Source organism: Centrocercus urophasianus, unplaced genomic scaffold (genome assembly GCF_019232065.1).
Source record: "Centrocercus urophasianus isolate 14NV4802_14NV808 unplaced genomic scaffold, USGS_Curo_1.0 seq_24, whole genome shotgun sequence".
Classification (NCBI taxonomy): domain Eukaryota; kingdom Metazoa; phylum Chordata; class Aves; order Galliformes; family Phasianidae; genus Centrocercus; species Centrocercus urophasianus.
The window spans coordinates 3,390,930-3,408,985 of record NW_024884800.1 but is presented as its reverse complement, the minus strand read 5'-3'; the positions used below and the strand labels follow the sequence as shown (position 1 = coordinate 3,408,985).

At 51.3% G+C, this 18,056-nt stretch overlaps 1 protein-coding gene across 8 annotated transcripts; it reads left to right on the top strand.

Annotated features, from left to right (window-relative positions):
* Nucleotides 1-6: 6 nt before the first annotated feature.
* On the top strand, nt 7-15,723 carry FRMD7 (FERM domain containing 7). Of its 8 annotated transcripts, none has more exons than XM_042825247.1 (12): nt 7-1,445; nt 9,187-9,291; nt 9,587-9,629; nt 10,764-10,797; nt 11,449-11,546; nt 11,633-11,747; nt 11,862-12,009; nt 13,042-13,137; nt 13,225-13,388; nt 13,477-13,545; nt 13,626-13,701; nt 13,818-15,723. In XM_042825247.1, exons 1-12 carry the CDS (start codon nt 1,200-1,202, stop codon nt 14,856-14,858), a joined length of 2,235 nt encoding a protein of 744 aa, XP_042681181.1. In that variant the 5' UTR covers nt 7-1,199; the 3' UTR covers nt 14,859-15,723. The 8 variants fall into 8 exon arrangements, with proteins under 8 accessions (XP_042681181.1, XP_042681180.1, XP_042681182.1 ...); XM_042825246.1 differs by having other exon boundaries at nt 10,719-10,797; XM_042825254.1 differs by having other exon boundaries at nt 1,353-6,760.
* The last annotated feature ends 2,333 nt before the right edge of the window (nt 15,724-18,056 follow it).

Below are 18,056 nucleotides of genomic sequence, written 5' to 3'. Positions count from 1 at the left end.
AAAAAAAAAAAAGCGAAACTTTAAACTTGAACTAGCTTAGAGTGACAGGACTGGGAGAACGAGACATGGTTGCTTCAGCACACTTTGGGGGGAAAAAGGGACCAAAAGTTATTTTAGGCTTCCTCAATAGATTGCATGTGAAGTTGCTTATTAGATTAAGAGGCTAATAAATGAGATATGTATCGTCTTTACTATGGCATCTGTTTAGGAGTTGTTCAAATCACTGCAGTAGGGCTCTACAAATACAAATGTAACCTAACATCATGTATCTAATGTACTGTATCTTTATCAGTGATAGGTGAAATCTGGAATAACAAGTGCAAAAAACGGAACAATTACCTATAATGCTTTGTAAAAGAGTTTTTTCCAGTAGAAATCATACTTGTCATTTTGTAAGACAACCCTACAGCCCACCTGTTTGTAACTTTTTTTAATAAAATAGATACCTGTATTACCAAACTGGGCTCAGCTGGTCTGTGTTCCATTTCTTCTGCAGTGGGCCGAACAAGCAAGTCTCTTCCTTAAGTATATATATACATAGAATTATTTTTTTCTGGTTTGAGCATTTATGTTTGCCTTGTCCAAATCTGTAATGGCCTTGTTTTTCCACGCAGGCATTTCTGTGTGCAGGTGGCAGTGGGGGCAGGTCCTGCTGCTGTCATCTTGCTGTGTCTCCTGGTAACCCTGCGCTGGGCTCTCTGCCTCCTCCAGACGAGCACAGGTGGAGCCCTGCTTCAGAGAGGCAGAAGATTTCTCTAGGAAACCTTTCAGCTGTTTGCTGGCTGTTATCTTAAATGCTCGGTGAAAGCCTTACATTTGCTACGTGATTGAGTCATCTGGGCCCTGTAACAAGAACTGCTTCTTCCTCAGAGCTTACGGCTTGGTGCTTGACCTTCTGTGTTGCTTTTGTAACTAAAGATGTCTGTTAATGTGAGATGTGTTTGGAACTTTCAAAAACAGCCTTGCTGTCTTAGCAGCGCTTCTGGTTGGGTGGGCAGGCTGTCACCTCCCAGACTTAATGCCCCTCCTCCTGTAGAACAGCGTGAGCCTTATCTTGTTGGTAGGCTTCCGCTTCCTCTCTGAGATGGGGGAAATCATTTCCATCTCAAAGGAGGATGGCAGGGAGGAAGGGCAGGCGCCCCTCCTCAGTCGGCCTGTAGTAAATGAGTGCTTTCTCCAGGCTGTTGTGACCGGCAACGATGTGTCAGCAGATGCACCCGCTGACAGACTGCTGTGCTTTGAGATGTACTTGGCTGCTTCTCGTCTGTCTGATTTCTCTTGCAGTTAAAAAGCAATCATTGCACAGTAATGTTCCTGCTCTGTGTGGCACTGAGCTGCTGCGTTCCTGCTCAGACCTGGAGCTGTGTGTGAGTGCAGCCAGGAGGTCCCCGTGCCCTCACCTCCAGTTCGTGCAGTCGTCAGGGTTGGGGGCTTTAAAGAACCAGGTAAGATTTGTGTGCAGGGCCGTTCTATCTCTAAGGTCTTGGTGCTGGGATTCAGCTCAGCTGCTGCTGCACAAAGTGTCTTTGGCAAAATAGGCGTGACAGCTTTGTGCTGCTGTAAGCTGGGTTAGAGGGCACGCAGGTGGGGCTTCCCAGGCAGCTTCGCCTTGGTTTTCACAGTTCCTGCTACCAAAGCGCCGTGCAGGAAGCTCCCCGGCCTGCTTCTCGCACGGGTTTGACCCCGCTGTGTGTGAACGGCGCTCACCCAAACCTGGAGGACAATTCTTCCCCGTCCTGCACAGCCCTGTGACACGTCAATGAATTGCTAACGAGGGCAGAGCTGGCCTTGCAGCTCCGTGTGAAGGGAGGAAGTGCCGCAGATAGCGGCGTGGGTGGGGTGCGATGCTGCCGCCGCACCTCCTGGCGGGTGTGAGCTGTTATCTGCCGTCAGCTCTGCTGTAATTACAGCTGTGAGCGAGGTGCGAGTGTCTGGTCTTCATTAAAATGAGATACGGCTTCTAAAACAATGCGCTTTCATCGGTTTGAGTTCTCCCTGCTGGCCAGTCAGCAGCCCTGCGGTGCAGAGGTGGGCATTTCGGCCGTGCGTTGGGGTGGCAGCTGAGGAGGCCATGGGCAGACAGGGTTGCCCCCCTGTGCTCCACGTGGTGCGAAAGTGAAATCATTGGCTTTTATTTTACAAGTAGTTTTTGGCTCTGCCCGGTCCGTAGAGCTGCAAGGAGCAGAGGAGGTGAACTTTCAGCTGCGTATCAGCAACAGCAGCGCCGTGGTTAAATCCCGCTGTAGTTATTTGTTGGCTCTGTTGAGGGCAGTCTTGAGCTGATAATAGCTTTGCTGGCAGCGATGATGCAGTTTAATTACGGGATTGTAGAGAGTGCATTGCTCTTCTCAGAACGTGTACATTTGGTATGGAATCAACGCTTGAAATTTGCCTCTGGTCCTCTCTCAAAGCTGTGGTTCTCTTCGAGCTCTGCAAAAATCTGGAGCTATCTGCAATAATTGGTGGGGGAGGGTTTCTTGTGATGCAGGAATCTGAACTAATCCTCACTGAAGGGACGTGTGTGCTTTTAATGTTTGGTTTGTGATATGCCTGTGCTCCTTGGTGTTGCGACCTTCCTTAAGGGCTACCTGTCCTTTTGGGAACTGCCAGGCAGGATCGTTGTCAGCCTGGGATTCGTCCTGCCACTGTAAGAGACCTCAGACATTTATTCTTAGATGCAAATTAGCAATGGCTGTGGTCACTGCGGAAAAGCAAGAAGCAATAAACTGAATTTTGGGTGAAACTGTTGGAAGTGAGAGAAAGCTGTCAGGATGGCTGAAGTGCTGGGGTGATGTGCGTTTGGAGGTGATGGGGCATTTTTGAAGATAACAGTGGATGAGCATTGGCTGGATGAAGGAGCATGTGTGGTGTGCCCAGCCCTGCCTGGCTGTGCTGGGTTGCTGTGCAGGGTCTCTCCAAGTCCCCTGAGGCCCTGTGTCCCTACGACCCCAGTCACCATACTGATCCTGGCACTGATCCTGGCACTGGTTCCCATTGGATGGAATTAGCACGGACAAGCCAAATGCACTGCGCTTAAGCTCAGAAATGCAAATGTAGCCTTAAAATAGGTTTGAATAAAGATTTTAGCTCCAGGGCTTTTCCCTGTGGTCAGGCTGTTTGGAAGCGTATTGCAGTCCGCCTTTGAGTGGCTCCTTTTTGGGGGAAATGTCTGTTAGTTACCTCTCCAAACAAGTGTTTTAACTACGTCAGCTGTTTCTCACCCGTCAGAACACTGAATTACAGAATCACAGAATCACAGAATTGTAGGGGTTGGAAGGGACCTCCAGAGATCATTGTGTCCAACCCCCCTGCCAAAGCAGGTTCCCTACAGCAGGTCGCTGAATTGTTTTTATGAAGCCAAAAAGACAAACTTAGAAAGGTTTTATGAACATCCCGTTGGAACGTTTTGCCAGTCATGGTGTGTGAATGTTTCCTGTTCTTTAAATCGTGTCTGCCTTGCAGCTAGCACGCTCTGCTGGAAGGCCCTGGAAGAGGAACCGTGGGATAGAGGTTGCTTTGGATCGCTACAAAAGCAGCAAGCTCCCAGCTTCGGGTGGATGCTGCTCTGCTGTCTTCTCCTTCCTGCTGTAAAGAATGACTTCCACTCAACTGCAGCTCTGAATTGAGCTGTATGCTTGGAATTTGGTGAGTCTTGATAAAGCTGGTAGAGGTCTTCAAAGGAAGGGAGCTGTAGATGAGAGGCTACCAGGGGTGAAAACATTACCAAGACACAAGGTCGATGTCTGTGTGGTGGAGGTGGGTCTGATCCATTAGCCTGGAGGTTCCTTAACAACACGTGTGTTTCTTTGCCTAGATGTAATCAAGGCTTACTCAACTAGAGATGGTTGTCTCAAGCCAAGAGGGAAACCACATCTGTCATGAAAGTAAGCAGTATAGTTCCTTAGAAGTCCATATTTTCTTCTAGCACTCATTTTCTTCTTCAACTGTTGGAGAGTCCATTTGACAGCTTCCTCAGCATCAGCTTTGGGCCATAGGATCATTCTTGACGATGCTCAGCAGAGGCTTCCACCATCCTGGCCTTTAATTCCCTGCTGAGCAGTTGCTGCTGCTTACGATCTCGTAACTCTATTGCCAGAGCTATGTGAGCAGAGAGCTGCCCAGCTGTCATTCAGGTTTCTGCAGTGTAGCACCTGCATGGTGAAACCAATACGAGTTCCTAGCTGGCATCTGATGCTTTCTGCCTTGGAGCATAAGGTGGGAAGCTCTGCACGTGACTCAGAGAGCTGTACAGAAGGGGTTGATGGCTTCATCTGACAGCACTGAGGAGGACAGAGCCTGGGCACCGTGACCTCACAGCAGTACTGACTGCAGGTGAACCTGCACTGCTTTGCCTTGTTGGGCTGGGGTTGTGTTGGGTGGGCCTGGAAGAGTTTGGGCTTGGTGCAAACTGAGGACAGCCAAGCCAAGTCCTGGGGTTTTTCTGCTGCTACAAAAGATGTAGGGAGCTGCATCCCCCTGTAGAAACGATTGAATGCCAAATAATGCCTGAGTAACAGTGCCTGAGTCTATAGAAGCATCTGTGTTCCTCTGGCTTGAGAGGCTTTGCTTTTTCTGTATAAATCGCTTTCTTGTGTCTTGGAAGTGGTCTATCAAAATTAAACCTCACCGAGCACAACTGTCCTATTAAAAATGAGGTACTGTCGTATTCTGAATAACAGCTGAGTAGGGCTATTTAGGATTCTTATATACCATCTGCATTTGCTTAAAGCAAATTCTGCTTTGCTTCCTGATAGTACCTCATAGAATCATAGAATCGCGAGGTCGGAAAGGACCTGCAAGATCATCCAGTCCAACCATCCTTCTTCTGTGACACGTGAAATCTGGAGGGAAAAAACCAACAAAGAGCTGGCAGTGCTTCAGTGCACGGTGGGTGGTGGTTCTGCTGTGCTCGAGTGTTCAGCCCTGCAGGCACCAAGTTTGGGAACGGGGCTCTGAGCACCTGGTGGAGCTCCGGATGCCCCTGCTCAGTGCAGGGAGTTGGACCAGATGGCCTTTAAGGTCCCTTCCAACTCCATCGATTTTGATTTAAGCCTTATTGCTACTTGCAGCATCTTGTTGTCAGCCACAGCCACGAGAGGGAGCCTGGCTGCAAGCACAGCTCTGTAGGGATAGAGAACAAAAGATAAACGGAGAGACGCTGGTATTTCAGCGTAGTCGCAGCGCGTCTTACGAAGTGTTCCCAGGAAGTTTTGTGTTTGCAGTTAATTTCTCTATCAGCCATCTGGGGTTGCAGGTGACACTGGGAGACTTTTTGTGGGAGATCAGGGTTTGTCGCTCCTCCAGGTGACTGTCACTGTGTCACGGTGTCATTGCTGTGCTGGCACCGCCCGGGGTGACGCTGCTCAGCTCTCCCTTCCGCTCAGCACGGCACCTTCTGGGGAGAAGTGGGGCAAACTGGAGCGAGAAGTGTTGCTGCAGTGTCACCTTCTGGTGGCAAAGAGTAGGTGGCTCATAGCTGATGATCCTGCACCTAAAGCACAGAATTAACAATGCGACCACTTCTATTTCCCAGCAATGACTTCTGAGAGTAACATCAAACTATTTTGCTGTTGCTGAGCTAGCGAAGTTTGATGGAAATGCAAACACATCATTATTGTGCTCAATCCATAGGGTGGTTCTGGGTCAGAAGTTTCAGGAAGGGCAGATCTTTTGGCTGAGTCGATTGAGATGTGCTCAAACCAAAATGACTTGTGGCATCAGTGAGAAAGAATTGTCTTTGTTAAATAGTTAAGGAGCTTCTCTTAGTCAGGGCCAGTTGTTGGTGCTTTTCAGCCCTGTCAGACGACTGTACTCTTCTCCCAACAACAAATTGATGAGGTGTTTGTGTATAACAGCACTCACTAGCAGCCGCCTGCTGAGTTAGCCTGGAGGAAAGCCTTTCCTTTTGCTTCCTCTTTCTTCCCCTGCCCACATGGGTCCCCAGCTGCCACCAGCAGCAATCCAGGAACTGGCAGTCTAGGAATCCTTCCCTGGAGCTGGGAAGGTCCTTGCTGGCAGGAGGTGGCTGTGCTCGCACACAGAGTCAGCACAGCAGCAGGAGGGGGTTTGCCTGGACCTCCTGTCCCAGTATTTCTCTGTCCTGCAGTTATAGGGTCAAGGCTTATGTGCCTGGGACACAACTCAGAGCTTTCAGATGGTATCGGGGATAAGGCCCAAGCTCTGCTCTGCATCCCCAAGAAGGGCTCCACAGGGGTTGGTTCAGCACGAAGCATTTTGGGGGCTCAGGTGAGCTCCCCCAGTGCTGCTGGCAGGCTGGTTGCTTGCAGTGAGGCAGAGCAAAGCACAGTGCTGCTCTGCCACTTTTGCAGCAGAACCACTCTGCCCTTCCTCCTGACCCAGCTGTGTGATTCCTGCCCTCGCTTCGCCTTCCCATTTCTCACCAGTATCTGTAAAACTCTGTGTTACCGGCCTCTGTGCCAGCCCCATCAGCACGCAGCGTCGGTGCCCAGCCTTCTCCCATAGCAAGAGACGCACAGTTCACAGGGGGAAGAATCCTCCAGCACAGCGATGCCGTTCAGCCCTCTCTCAGGCATTCCGTGCCCTTGCTGCAGCCTCCCCTGCCCATCTGTGCGTGCAGCCCTGCACCCAGCTGTGGGGAGGATGCAGTGTGAGCGAGCAGAGGGGGCTCTCTGCCCTGCACGCCGCTCGCAGCAATAGGGCTCTGCGCCAGCCTGGCTCCAGGATGCTGCATCTGAAGGTCCAGTTCCTGGATGACTCCCAGAAGATCTTTGTAGTGGACGTAAGTGTGTCTTATAGAGTCTTATAGAGAAAGAGGAATGGCTTTTGCTTCTCTGGTGTTATCCTTTGGATACTGGGGAAGGTGAGGTGATGCTCTGGGCGGGGGTGGGGTGCTCTCGTTTCTCTGGCTGCTGTGTTAGCATCCAGCAAGCAAAAATAAGTCTGAGAACAGCATGAAAATTGCAGCTTGAACCACACAACCTGTGGTGAGAAACGTCTGTGTGCATCTCTCCTTAGGCATCGGGATGAAAAAGACAAGTATGTGGTTTTGGGAATAGCTAAGGAACAAGCTGACTGTATCTTGTTTTTACATGGCAGTGTCCCAAGGCACACTGTCACTGATAATTCACAGGTAATGAGTATGAGCTCTGAACATCCACTGCTGGAATACTTTTCATATGTCACACATTGATCTCAGAGGTGTTGGATTGGGGTGTGTGTGTACATGGATGATTGAAACTGAAGGTGATCGATGCCCTGTCTGTGTGCTGGAAGTGGGACTGAGCTGTTGGTTAGGCTTTGTTAATCACAGCAGCTGATTGAATGAGATAATCCAAGTGAATCTGTTCTAACCTTTACCTGCATCCATTATGGGACTGCTGTGTTTAATATAAAATTCATTTTTTAAAGTTCTGTTGCAGTTCTTAGGCTCTTGTGTTCCCTTTATAGACCACTGCTCAGTCTCGATGCACTGTTCGGTTGCTTTGTGACAGCGATTCTGCACAAAGAGGGTTGCAAAGTAATTCCATCATTTGGGATGACATGGAGGTCATCTGATTTGGTTTCTTTGATGCATTTTAGACCTGAGTTTTTCTTAAAAATGAGAGTGGTCACTTACAGATGTTTGCCAGGGATTCGTATTGATTAGATCAGGGCACTGTGAGAGACCATTGGAAAGATGCTGCTGTTACAATATTGCTGCATGTTATCCATCTCTGCTCTCTTCTTTGCTCAAAACAGTCCTGTGCCTCTGCTCACTATAGTGCAACAAATAGGTTCCATTAGAGGGACTCGGAGCCATTTCCTTTTTTAGCGTGGTAGGGTCCTGGAAATCCCTTTGGGGCACTTTGTGTGTTTCATGCTGTGTGGTTCAGATGAATGAGAACTGGATTAGAGACTTCTCCATTAGGAAGGGACCGCTTTGGGCTAAGTCTTGAGCACGCATTTGGAGACACTCATCCTAAGCCCTTCCCTGAGTTTGGAAAGCTTTTTTTAATGGAGAGCACTTCAGTGTAATGGGAGGAGAAGGACAGCAGAGAAAAAACATGGCAGCGCTGGTTACAAATCAGCTTAACACAGCGCTCCGGGGCAGGGGAAGGTATCAGTGAGTGGGTGCCTGGCTCTGGGTGGGCACAGGGCTGCTCTGCGGCTTGCAACACTGCGAAGGAGAGCGAGCACAGCCTCTCCTTTCCACCATCCCCACTGCTGTGCCTTGCAGCAGCCCCACAGGCAGCACCGAGGGCACATTTAGGGGACGTGGGCTGCAGCCCAGCCCTGTGCAGCAGCTGTGTGCAATGCACGCAGCCCAGCCAGCAGCTCGCTGCCCACACACGGGTGGGGAGCAACCCGCTGGGACGTGCCCGCCTTCCCCGCACGCCTGACAAAGGCCAAGGCCTTTCATGCTGGAAAATTCTAGCTTAGAAATCAACCATTATAATTGTTTTTAATTAGCCTTGCGATCTTGTAATTTCAAGGAGAACCGGGTGTGCTGCAGAGCAAATGCTGTTATTAGGCTATCACTGTGCAGCTGGCTGACAGTGCAGAGCTGGCAGCGGCTGTGACAGGTGCTCATTACTGAGCCCTGAGGCACCCACAGCACCCCCCCCCTGAACCCTGAGCTTCCCCTGTGCCGACCTGTCTGTGTTCCTGGTGTCTCTGCCCAAGTTGGTAACTTAGGAATTGAGTTTTTGCTGGTTTTTCTCTCTGCCCTGTTTAGTTTTGGTGCTTTCTGGCCTCCCGTGTCACAGCGTGGTGCTACTTCATTAGCACTTTGCTGACCCAGGGTGCAGGATCTCTGCAGGCTCTGTTGTCGTTAATTACCACTAATTGCAGCTTATCGTGCCTAGCTGTGGGGCAGCCAGGTAGTGTCTGTCTGCAGCTCCAATCCCAACAGCGGTGACTGCAACGGGTGTCCTGAGACCGAGAGATCTCTCCCAGTTTATCGAGCTCCTAAAGAAAGGTGAGAAGTGATGGGGAGAAATCCGACCTCCATGAGCCAAGCTAAGTGGCATAAAGCTGCAATTGTCCCATCCCATCTAACAAAGACATTTACTGAGTAAGGTTTTGCTGTGGCACAGTAACAAAGCAACCCACAGCCCACCTCAGAGGAAGGGAAGGGGATGAACAACTTCCCAACCTCCCTGAATCCCCCTCCCCCATGCTGTCAGCACTGCTAACCTGTTGCTTCTCCATGTATTTGCTCACCAGCAAAAGTCCTGCGGGAAGGGGCTGTTCAACCTCACCTGCAGCCACCTCAACCTGGTGGAGAAAGAATACTTCGGGCTGGAGTTCTGCACCCAGGCTGGGAACCACGTGAGTGCGTGCGCTGTGCCCATAGCGTGGCAGCAGCGTCCTGCATCAGGACACTGGGTGGAAAATGGAGATGGGAGCACCTTGAAAACGGGAGCTGCAGGTCAGAGCCAGGCTGACAAAGCCCTGGGGACAACCACAGCTTGCTCATGGGGTTTACCCATAGCCACCTGTGGCAGTGCAGGATAGCCCCACAATGGCCAGCGCTCCTTTATGGCATCCCACCATGGTGCTGCTGCTTTCATTTCTGCTGGCCTCGTGCTGTTTGCTGACTTAACTCTTTGTTGTCTTGTTTCAGGTCTGGTTGGAGCCTCTAAAGCCCATAACAAAGCAGATTAAAAGTAAGTATTGCCAGAATTAGGTTCTTCTCAATCATTGTGGAGCCAGACAGCAATGCACTCTGCTGTCCTTTGTGCCTGGGGATGGGAGCTCTGCCTTCTGGCGTTTACCTGCCCTCCCTTAATTGGTTGAGGCTGGGCAGGGTTGTTTGCAAAGACACATGAACCCTTGCAGGAATGTTTCTGCAAAGTGCTAGCTGCATGTTTTAGGCTTGAGCTGTTCATATCCCAACAGCTGGGGTGGCTGTGTGTGTGCATTGCTGTGCTGGCAGAGCAGTGGGGATCGTTTTCTGAATGCCCTCCTTTCCCATCTGCAGCTCTTTGCAGCCCAGGTGCCCAGCTGTAAGGCATTCAGCACGCGGTGACCCCGCTCCCTCCCATACCCAAGGCCCCACTGCTGCATGGTGATGCTGCGCAGCCCGACCTGAATGCATGAGCAGTGCTAACACAGCCCCTCCTTCAGCCTGTTCCTGCCCCTGCAATGAACCAAATGATATTTGCTACAAATACACGATGGTTAGGAGGTGGTCAAAAGCACAGGGCCATGCATGACCCTGTGTTTCTATCGGCAGTCCTGGAGCTGTCCTGCAGTGGCTCTCTTGGTGCCCACAGAGTTGGCTTCATACCTCCATATGCTTTGCCTTGGGTTTGGCTGCTTGCTCTTGCTTGTCTCACAGAACAGCTCTGCCCAGTTGGAATCCCCTGAAGCTGGTGCATCCCAAGGGCTCAAAGGGCCAGGGAAACCCCATGGATTTTGCTGAGGGTTTAACATGCAGCCCCAATGGCAGCTGCACCACTCCAGGGCAACACCCAGAGCATTGCTCCCACAGGAACCCCTTCCTGATGCAGAAATCCCCTTCCTGACCCTTAACAATTTCAAGTAATTTGGGGTCATGTTTTCTGTAATGCTATTGAGGAGTTCACCTCCTTGTTTATTTCCATCCATGGTGGTGGGGTCTGGGCAGGATGGCAGAGCTTCTGCTCCAGACCTGTAAGGGGCAGAGTAACATAAGGAGAGGTGTGTGTGAAGCGAGTTGTGAATGTTCTCCAGAGCCACGTGAAAGAAAACTTATGAAGGTGTTGTGTTTTAAGATCCTAAGGAGGTTCTTTTCAAATTTATGGTGAAATTTTTCCCAGTGGACCCCGGACACCTGCGAGAGGAGCTGACGAGGTACCGTGTTTGTTCTGTGCTCCCTCACTGCCCTGTCACCTTGTTTCTGCAGTCACTACGCATGTGTTCATTTCCTTACCATCATCCAACCCAACCTGTCTGTTTGCTGTGGTAATCCCAAATATTGACAGAGCCCCGTGCTGTACAAAACAAGACGCCAATGCGTATCTTTTCTCGATGCTCTGTTCTTATACAAAATCCACTCGATGGCAATGCAATGTGCTCGCTGCCAAATGTCTGAGCAGTTGGGCTCTCAGTCGTCTGGCTCTTGCCTCAAGCTGTGTTCTGAAAGAAGAGCCTCCATTTTATTTTTGATATGGACAGGGCAAGCTCTTAAGTTTCACAGAAAGCACTGCAAACAGGAACTAAGGATAAAACCAATGCAGTGCTTCTGCAGAACATTAGCCCCGAGAGCCACAGATGCCCTCCGAAGCATAAAGGAGTGTTAGCTCTGAAACCTACTAACGGCCATATGAGCAGCGGGGGCACGCTGCTCAAGGTGTCCCCAGATGGATCCTCCTTGGGGGGCCTGCATGCTCCTCCCATGCTCCCCCCTCCAGCCCTCCATCCTTTGGGCAGGGGCACAGGTGCACCTGGCTCTGTGTCCCATAGAAATATCCATGCTCAGGGCAGTTCCTGTCCCTCCTGCAGGTACCTCTTCACCCTGCAGATCAAGAAGGACCTGGCACTGGCGAGGCTGCCCTGCAGTGACAAGAGTGCAGCGCTGCTCGTCTCCCACCTGCTGCAGTGTAAGGGCAGCGGGGCTGCAGGGCTTTGCCTCAGCCACGCAGCACAGGGTGCCCCCAACCCTGCTCTCCTTGTGTCCCCCCTACAGCCGAGCTGGGTGACTTCCATGAGGAGACAGACCAGCAGCACCTGGCCACGCACAGGTACCTGCCCAACCAGGAGTACCTGGACAACAAGATCATGCACTACCACCGGCGGCACAGGTGAGGGCTGCTCTGCCTCTCCATCAGTGCTACAGCTTCTCAGTACCCTGGCATACCTGCACCCTAAAACCTTTTATTAATTCCTTCCATTTCCTGGTGTATTTGGGATTCCAGGGGGAAGACGCCGGCTGAATCAGATGCCCAGCTGCTGGACGTGGCCAGGAAGCTGGAGATGTATGGGATTCGCCCACACCCTGCCAGCGACGGCGAGGGAACGCAGATCAACCTGGCGGTGACACACATGGGGGTGCTGGTGCTGCGGGTGAGCACCACCTCCTATCCTCCTATCTTCCCCTGTCCCCCTGCCAGCTCCAAGCCCTTCCCAGTCCCACACAGCTCGGGACCTTGGAGCTGGTCTGGGCACCGCCCCAGGCTCAGCCTCTGTGCTTTGCCAGCTCGGGCTGCACGCTGCAGTGCGTGCCCATGCAGAGCCCTTGTCATTGCATGCACGTCTGTGTAAGCACCAAAGGTTACAGGGCTGCGTCACGCACGCTCACCGTGTAATCTTCCAGCAAAAATAGCCATCTACTGTCTGTGCAATTACATAATGCTGTAATCACAGTGTAGCAGCAGAGTAAATACAGACTTCCTCGCAGCCGGTGTGAAACAGCACTCGCCTCCCACACCAACTAACTTCAACCTGGGAACATCTTGCCAGCACAGAAAAAATCCTAACTGTGGGTCTGCAGTTGGCAATTAGTGCTGCCAGACCCCATGATTTATTGAAAGCCGTAAACACCCCCTGTGTGCAGGCATGATTGGAGCATCTGTGAGCTCATGGCAGCCTGAGCCCTCCCAGAAAGCCAAGAGGAGAATCAGTGCTGTAGTACAGCGTGGCACCAATTCCATCTGCTCCCACTGTGTGGCTGTGTCCAAATCAATGTGTAATGATAAGAAAGGTGAGGTGTGCTTGCAGTCTGTCCAAGCTGGCATTAAGGGCATGGAGGTGAGCTGAGCACTTCTTTCAAGAGCAGATTCTGCATTAACTCACCTGCCCCGTGGGCTGGAAAAGATGGGGTGCTGCTGTGACTGCTGTGAGTTTTCTCTTGGACTGCTGCAGTTTCAGCTTTAGGAGGCAGCATTCAGTCCTGAACATCAATTCCCACTCTTGGAACCAACTGATAGATCAGAACCGAACACCAGACCCCTGCAGCCCTTTGCCTAGAGCCAGGGAGGAGCACTGAGAGCTGCAGCAGCAGCTTGTGCAGAACCTGCTAGCTGAGCTCTGGCCCAGTTGTATTTCTGTATTCTCTGCTTGTCCTGTCCCACAGTAACGCTCTGTCCTTCCTTGCAGGGCAATACGAAGATTAACACGTTCAACTGGTCCAAAATTCGCAAACTGAGCTTCAAGAGGAAGCATTTTCTCATCAAGCTCCATGCAAACATTGCTGTAAGTGCTGTGCTGGGGCTTGGATGGGTAAGCAGCCAAACAGAGCCCTGCACCCTGAGCCCCGTGTGCTTGTCCCCTGCCATGCAGACTCTGTGCAAGGACACGTTGGAGTTCACTATGGCGAGCAGGGATGCCTGCAAGGCTTTCTGGAAGACATGCGTGGAGTACCATGCCTTCTTCCGGCTGTCTGAGGAGCCCAAGTCAAAGCCCAAAGCCCTTCTGTGCAGCAAGGGCTCGAGTTTCCGCTACAGGTAAGGGCCCAGGGGAAAACCTTGGTGTGAGGCTGCCCAGGGCCGGGCTGAGGGCACTGCTCACACCTTTCCATCCTCACTGCTGTAGTGGGAGGACGCAGAGGCAGCTGTTGGAGCATGGGAAGAAGGCGAAGATGAAAAGCTTACCCTTCGAGAGGTACTGGGAGGTGGGGGGGGGATTGGGGTGGCAGGGCCAAGGTGGGAGCCATGCACCCATCCATGCATTCGGCCTTGCAGGAAACATTATGCGTCCCACTACGATGAGAGGCAGTGCCGCTCCTCCCCGGACCTCCTGACGGATGTGTCCAAGCAGGTATGACCCTATGGGGAGGAGTGGGGAGCAGCTGGAGGCCGAGCCAACACCTGGCTCTTCATCCTACCGCTGGTCCTGCTTTGCCACTGGGCTCCCACCCACCTCTCATCCCACAGGTGGAGGAGATGCGCTTGGCCTATGGCAGCTGCGGCTCCTTCCACACCACCAGTGGGGTGCACACCTCCGAGCCCACGCTGGACAGCCGCCACAGCGGATCTGCCACAGCAATGATGTTTGCTGCCGAGCTGGAGCGCTCCAGGCCCGAAGTGATCCCAGCCTTCCTGCCCCACTCCAAGAGCAGCTCCGCCTTCCCCCTGCTTTACACCCAGCTGGAGCTGGAGCGGGCATGGGAGCCCACCGACCCCTTCAGCAGCAGGAACCCCTTGACGTCCTTCCGCCCCCACCACAAGTTTGCTGGGAGCAGCAGAAGCCCCTCAGTGGGCAACATGCGGGAGGTCAGCGTCAGGCCGCTGGTGTACATGGATGTGCCGTGCCCTCCGCTGCCACCCGCCCCGGCCTCCCAGCTCCTCTTCTATGTAGACAGGCCACCGCCGCCCCCGTGCCATGCGCCCAGCGAGGAGGCAGAGGGAGCGGCTGGTGGGTGCATCCCCGTGGCCACAAAAATGGCCAACTGGGGTCCCGGCAGCACCTGGATGGGGGAACTGCAGCACGAAGCCTCGCACAGGGCTGTGGGTGCCAGCGTGGGCTCAGCCAGGGAGAGAAGGCAGCCGGCTCGCTCCTTCGATTACAGCCTTCAGGAGCAGCCTCCCAAGCGCTCCTGGAGTCAGTCGGACATGAAAGCCATCCGCTTCCCCTACAGCTCTGAGTTCAGGCCCCTGGGTCCGTGCCCAGCCCTGAGCAGCAGGCAGGCCGGCATGCTGCAGCACGTGCTGGCCCAGCAGCGTGCAGTGCCAGGGCTGCGGCGTGCCGCTGAGCGCTACGTGGGCAGCAGCACCGAGTCCAGCGACTCCGATTGCGACCTCCTGGCTGCTGACTACTGCTCCCTGTATGGCAGAGTGCTGCGGGCACCCAGGGCCCGTGTGCGGCTGTCCTCGGGCAGCCTGCAGCTGGAGGAGGAGGAGGATGAAGAGGTGTCCTTGGCCACAGGTGCTGCTGAAGAGAGGACTTGCAGGGGGGCCTCCAGGTATTTCACATAGGTGCCTCTTGCCTGCCGAAAGGAGAGGCCGGGCAGAGCCAAGGCTGCTGAAGGATCACAGTCCTGCTTGTTGTTTGTGAAACAAGGTGGTTGGCTTGTATTGTGTGAGTGATGGTAGTTGTAGAGGATGTGTTAACAGATAGCTGAGGGCATCCAGAAGTACCCATCTCCTGTGGCACACAAGGAAGATGGCACATTGCTGTCACCAGGTTGTTCCCATGCTGGGGATCCAACACCACGCAGAAGGGCTAGGGATCTCCCAAAGCCCCACAGCCACCATCTCCAGTCCTCGCAAGGCTGGCTCAGAGCTCAGCCCCTGCTGTCATTATCCGTACACTGGGTGGAAAGGAAAAGGCAGCTGCATCCCATCAAAGTTCATAAACATCTTGTTTTCCCAGCCCCGGGGAAGCACACGCTTCCCCATCAGAGGGGAGCAGCATGGGCACAGAGCTGCCACTGTCCCAGCATAGAGCTTGTCTCCTACCTCACCTTGCAGTCATGCTCCCAGCCCTTGAGAGCAGCTGCATACATTTTTTTTTCTTTTTTCCTGTGTAATAAAAAGACCATTACCCTACAACTGCAGGCCATCTGCCAACAGGAGAATGGTGCTACAGAGGTACGATGTTAGAGGAAGATCTTTCTACTTTTTGTTTGATTTTTCATAACTCCATGAGGCTGTAGGACATGACTACAATAGGGACAGTATAGCTGTGAGATACTGGAATGGATTTCAGGAACACAGGAGCTGAAGCAAGGACCAAATAGATCAAGTACAAAGAACTAGGTTTATGGTTACTGTCTCACACTGAGCGTCATTGTCTTTTGTTTTAGAAGCTGGACAATAAAAAGCAGTTGTTCACAGCTGACATTTGGTTTCCTTTTTGCCTTATCTGATTGTGACCCACCTTCCCCTGCACCTCAGAGCTCCCTGGTAGCCCTCAGTGCTCCACAGGGCTGCTGGTCTCAGTTCCCTCTGTGCCTTCATTGTCTCAGCAACCACTAAGGCTCAATGTGTGCTGCTGAAAACAGCCACATTCTTGGTCAGCTGCCCAAAGAAACATGCTAGATCAATAGCAGAGCAGAGTTTACTTTTGCTCTAGATTCTTCCATGCTGGAGCTGTGAACTACCTTCACCCTCCATGCTGCTTTGGGATTGCTCTATTAAAGAAAGAGAAAACTTGAAGAGTTGTTTCTTCCCTTTCCCACACTGTACATCAAAAATAGCATTTGGGTGTTATGCAGTTCACATGCATAACAGGGTAGGGAAAAAGTAAGCTACTACAAAGTTTATACACAGTCCCTAAAGAACACCCCTTAAATATTTGTCATACCTTAAGAACACAGGGAAATCTGCAGTCACTGCTAGGTCCTGTGGAGCTGTGCAAAGGCAGGCCAAGATGAGCCTTGCCTTGGGTGCTGCCCAGAGTCCCACCAAAAGACATCATCCTCATCCAACTACAGTGCACAAACCTTCAGGAACTGTCAGCTCTGGCATGCAAGACTATGCTGGGAAAACTACATTGAGATGGAGAAATAAGGACTTGGAGGCTATTTTTGGATTTTTCCATTGAGCAGAGCTCTGGGACACAGCATGCACACTGTAACTCAGCACATCATACATGACGACCAGCAAACACAGCGGGGGAACAAAGGAGAAAGTGATAGAAATAAACATCTTACACTAAATTCATCACATAAACAGCTTTCCTGGAACCATGTAAGATAAAGAAACGATCACAGTAAGCACAAATGCAAAGGGATAACCAAGAAAATCCTTAACCATGGGATTAATATGGGATGTATGGGACAGTATAGGACGCTGTCTCTTCTTAGCCCCATTCACCAAAAAAAGGAAAGAATATCAACTGAGCACTAGTAAAAGAAAACCAGGGATGGAGGGATGACAGAAGGATTTGAACAGCTGATGGTGGAAGATATCAGTACACAGGAAAAGGCAAAGGTACTCATTAAGCAAGCAAGCAGTACTACCTGTGTGTGTGTATTAGGGTATAAAACATCAGAACGTACACAGTACAGGAAGAACATCACTCTGGAGGAGCACTAAGGTTTTAGCCTATCTAACTCATTTCTGTGTTAAGAGTAACTTTGTTCTTTGGAACAGTGTGAAATAAGGCCAGCCAGCATACACACCAACACAACTTTGCAAAGAAAATAGTTTTATTCCAGCGTTAAGTCATGAAACAGTGTGATAAAAACCAGGCTTTTAACAAATACTAAGCTTTGTGCAAACATTAAGAATCTATATACTCTCCTACCCAACTACTGACACCCAACTGAGTGCAAGAACAGGCTTTCACTATACCACATGCTTACCACATAGAAGAGTATCAGAGAAATCAGCTGGGGTTTCATCAAGAAAGATATACACTTCAATACCAATTCTTCTCAATGTACAGTTGGACAACTAACAAACCAACCAAGATGGCTCTTGCCTATTTTGGTACCTTTTCCCATTGGTTACCTGCTAGCAACAGAACAGTGTTAAGTTACACAGTTCAACAACTAATACAGAATGGGGAAAAAGTCAACTGTCCTCTAAAAACCAGTAGCACAGACATCCATTCTTGAAGAGTTACTGTCCTATGAAGCAGAGATCTTAAGTGCAAAAATGACACGTGCAGTAAAATGAAGTTTTAAAGGGACTGATGCTGTAAGAGAACGACAACGTGGATTATTTCCCCTCCACGCACTGTCCTAACAGGTAGGTTTACATCCACCCACTTCATGGGGCGCACCAACGTTCAGCAACTTGTCCTATTTGTGGTGTGACTACATGTTCCTTTCTCCCCTTAATTCACTACTCCCAGCTACCCAGAATTGGTGACAGAGTTGCATAGAAAAGACCCTGAGTCCACAGGCCAGAGCCACCACTCAAAACATTCAACAGAACTCCCATCACCCCTCCACTTGGCCTCGTAAAAAAAGCACCTTAAAAGGAGGTGGCACGGAATAAAAACGTGCTTTTACTTCTGAGAAATTAGTATGCAGGTGTATAAAATGAGATTTAGCAGACAGGTGCAGCAGACAGAAGCTGAGGCCTTTCTGCACCATGCTCCATGGCACCCAGCAGCATTCCCACACCTGCACGCGGCTGCCGGAGCACCAATGCTTGTCTGACCCTGAAGATGCCTCTGTGGGACTGAAACCAAGCTGATCACTGGAGCTGCACTCCGTGCTG

What these genes read in the sequence shown, in the direction of transcription:
- FRMD7 (XM_042825246.1), top strand. Translation starts at nt 1,200, where the DNA reads ATGTGTCAGCAGATGCACCCGCTGACAGACTGCTGTGCTTTGAGATGT. An exon ending in CATAACAAAGCAGATTAAAA is followed by an intron (nt 9,630 to 10,718) that starts GTAAGTATTGCC and finishes TTGTGTTTTAAG; the next exon opens with ATCCTAAGGAGGTTCTTTTC. An exon ending in CTGCGAGAGGAGCTGACGAG is followed by an intron (nt 10,798 to 11,448) that starts GTACCGTGTTTG and finishes TCCCTCCTGCAG; the next exon opens with GTACCTCTTCACCCTGCAGA.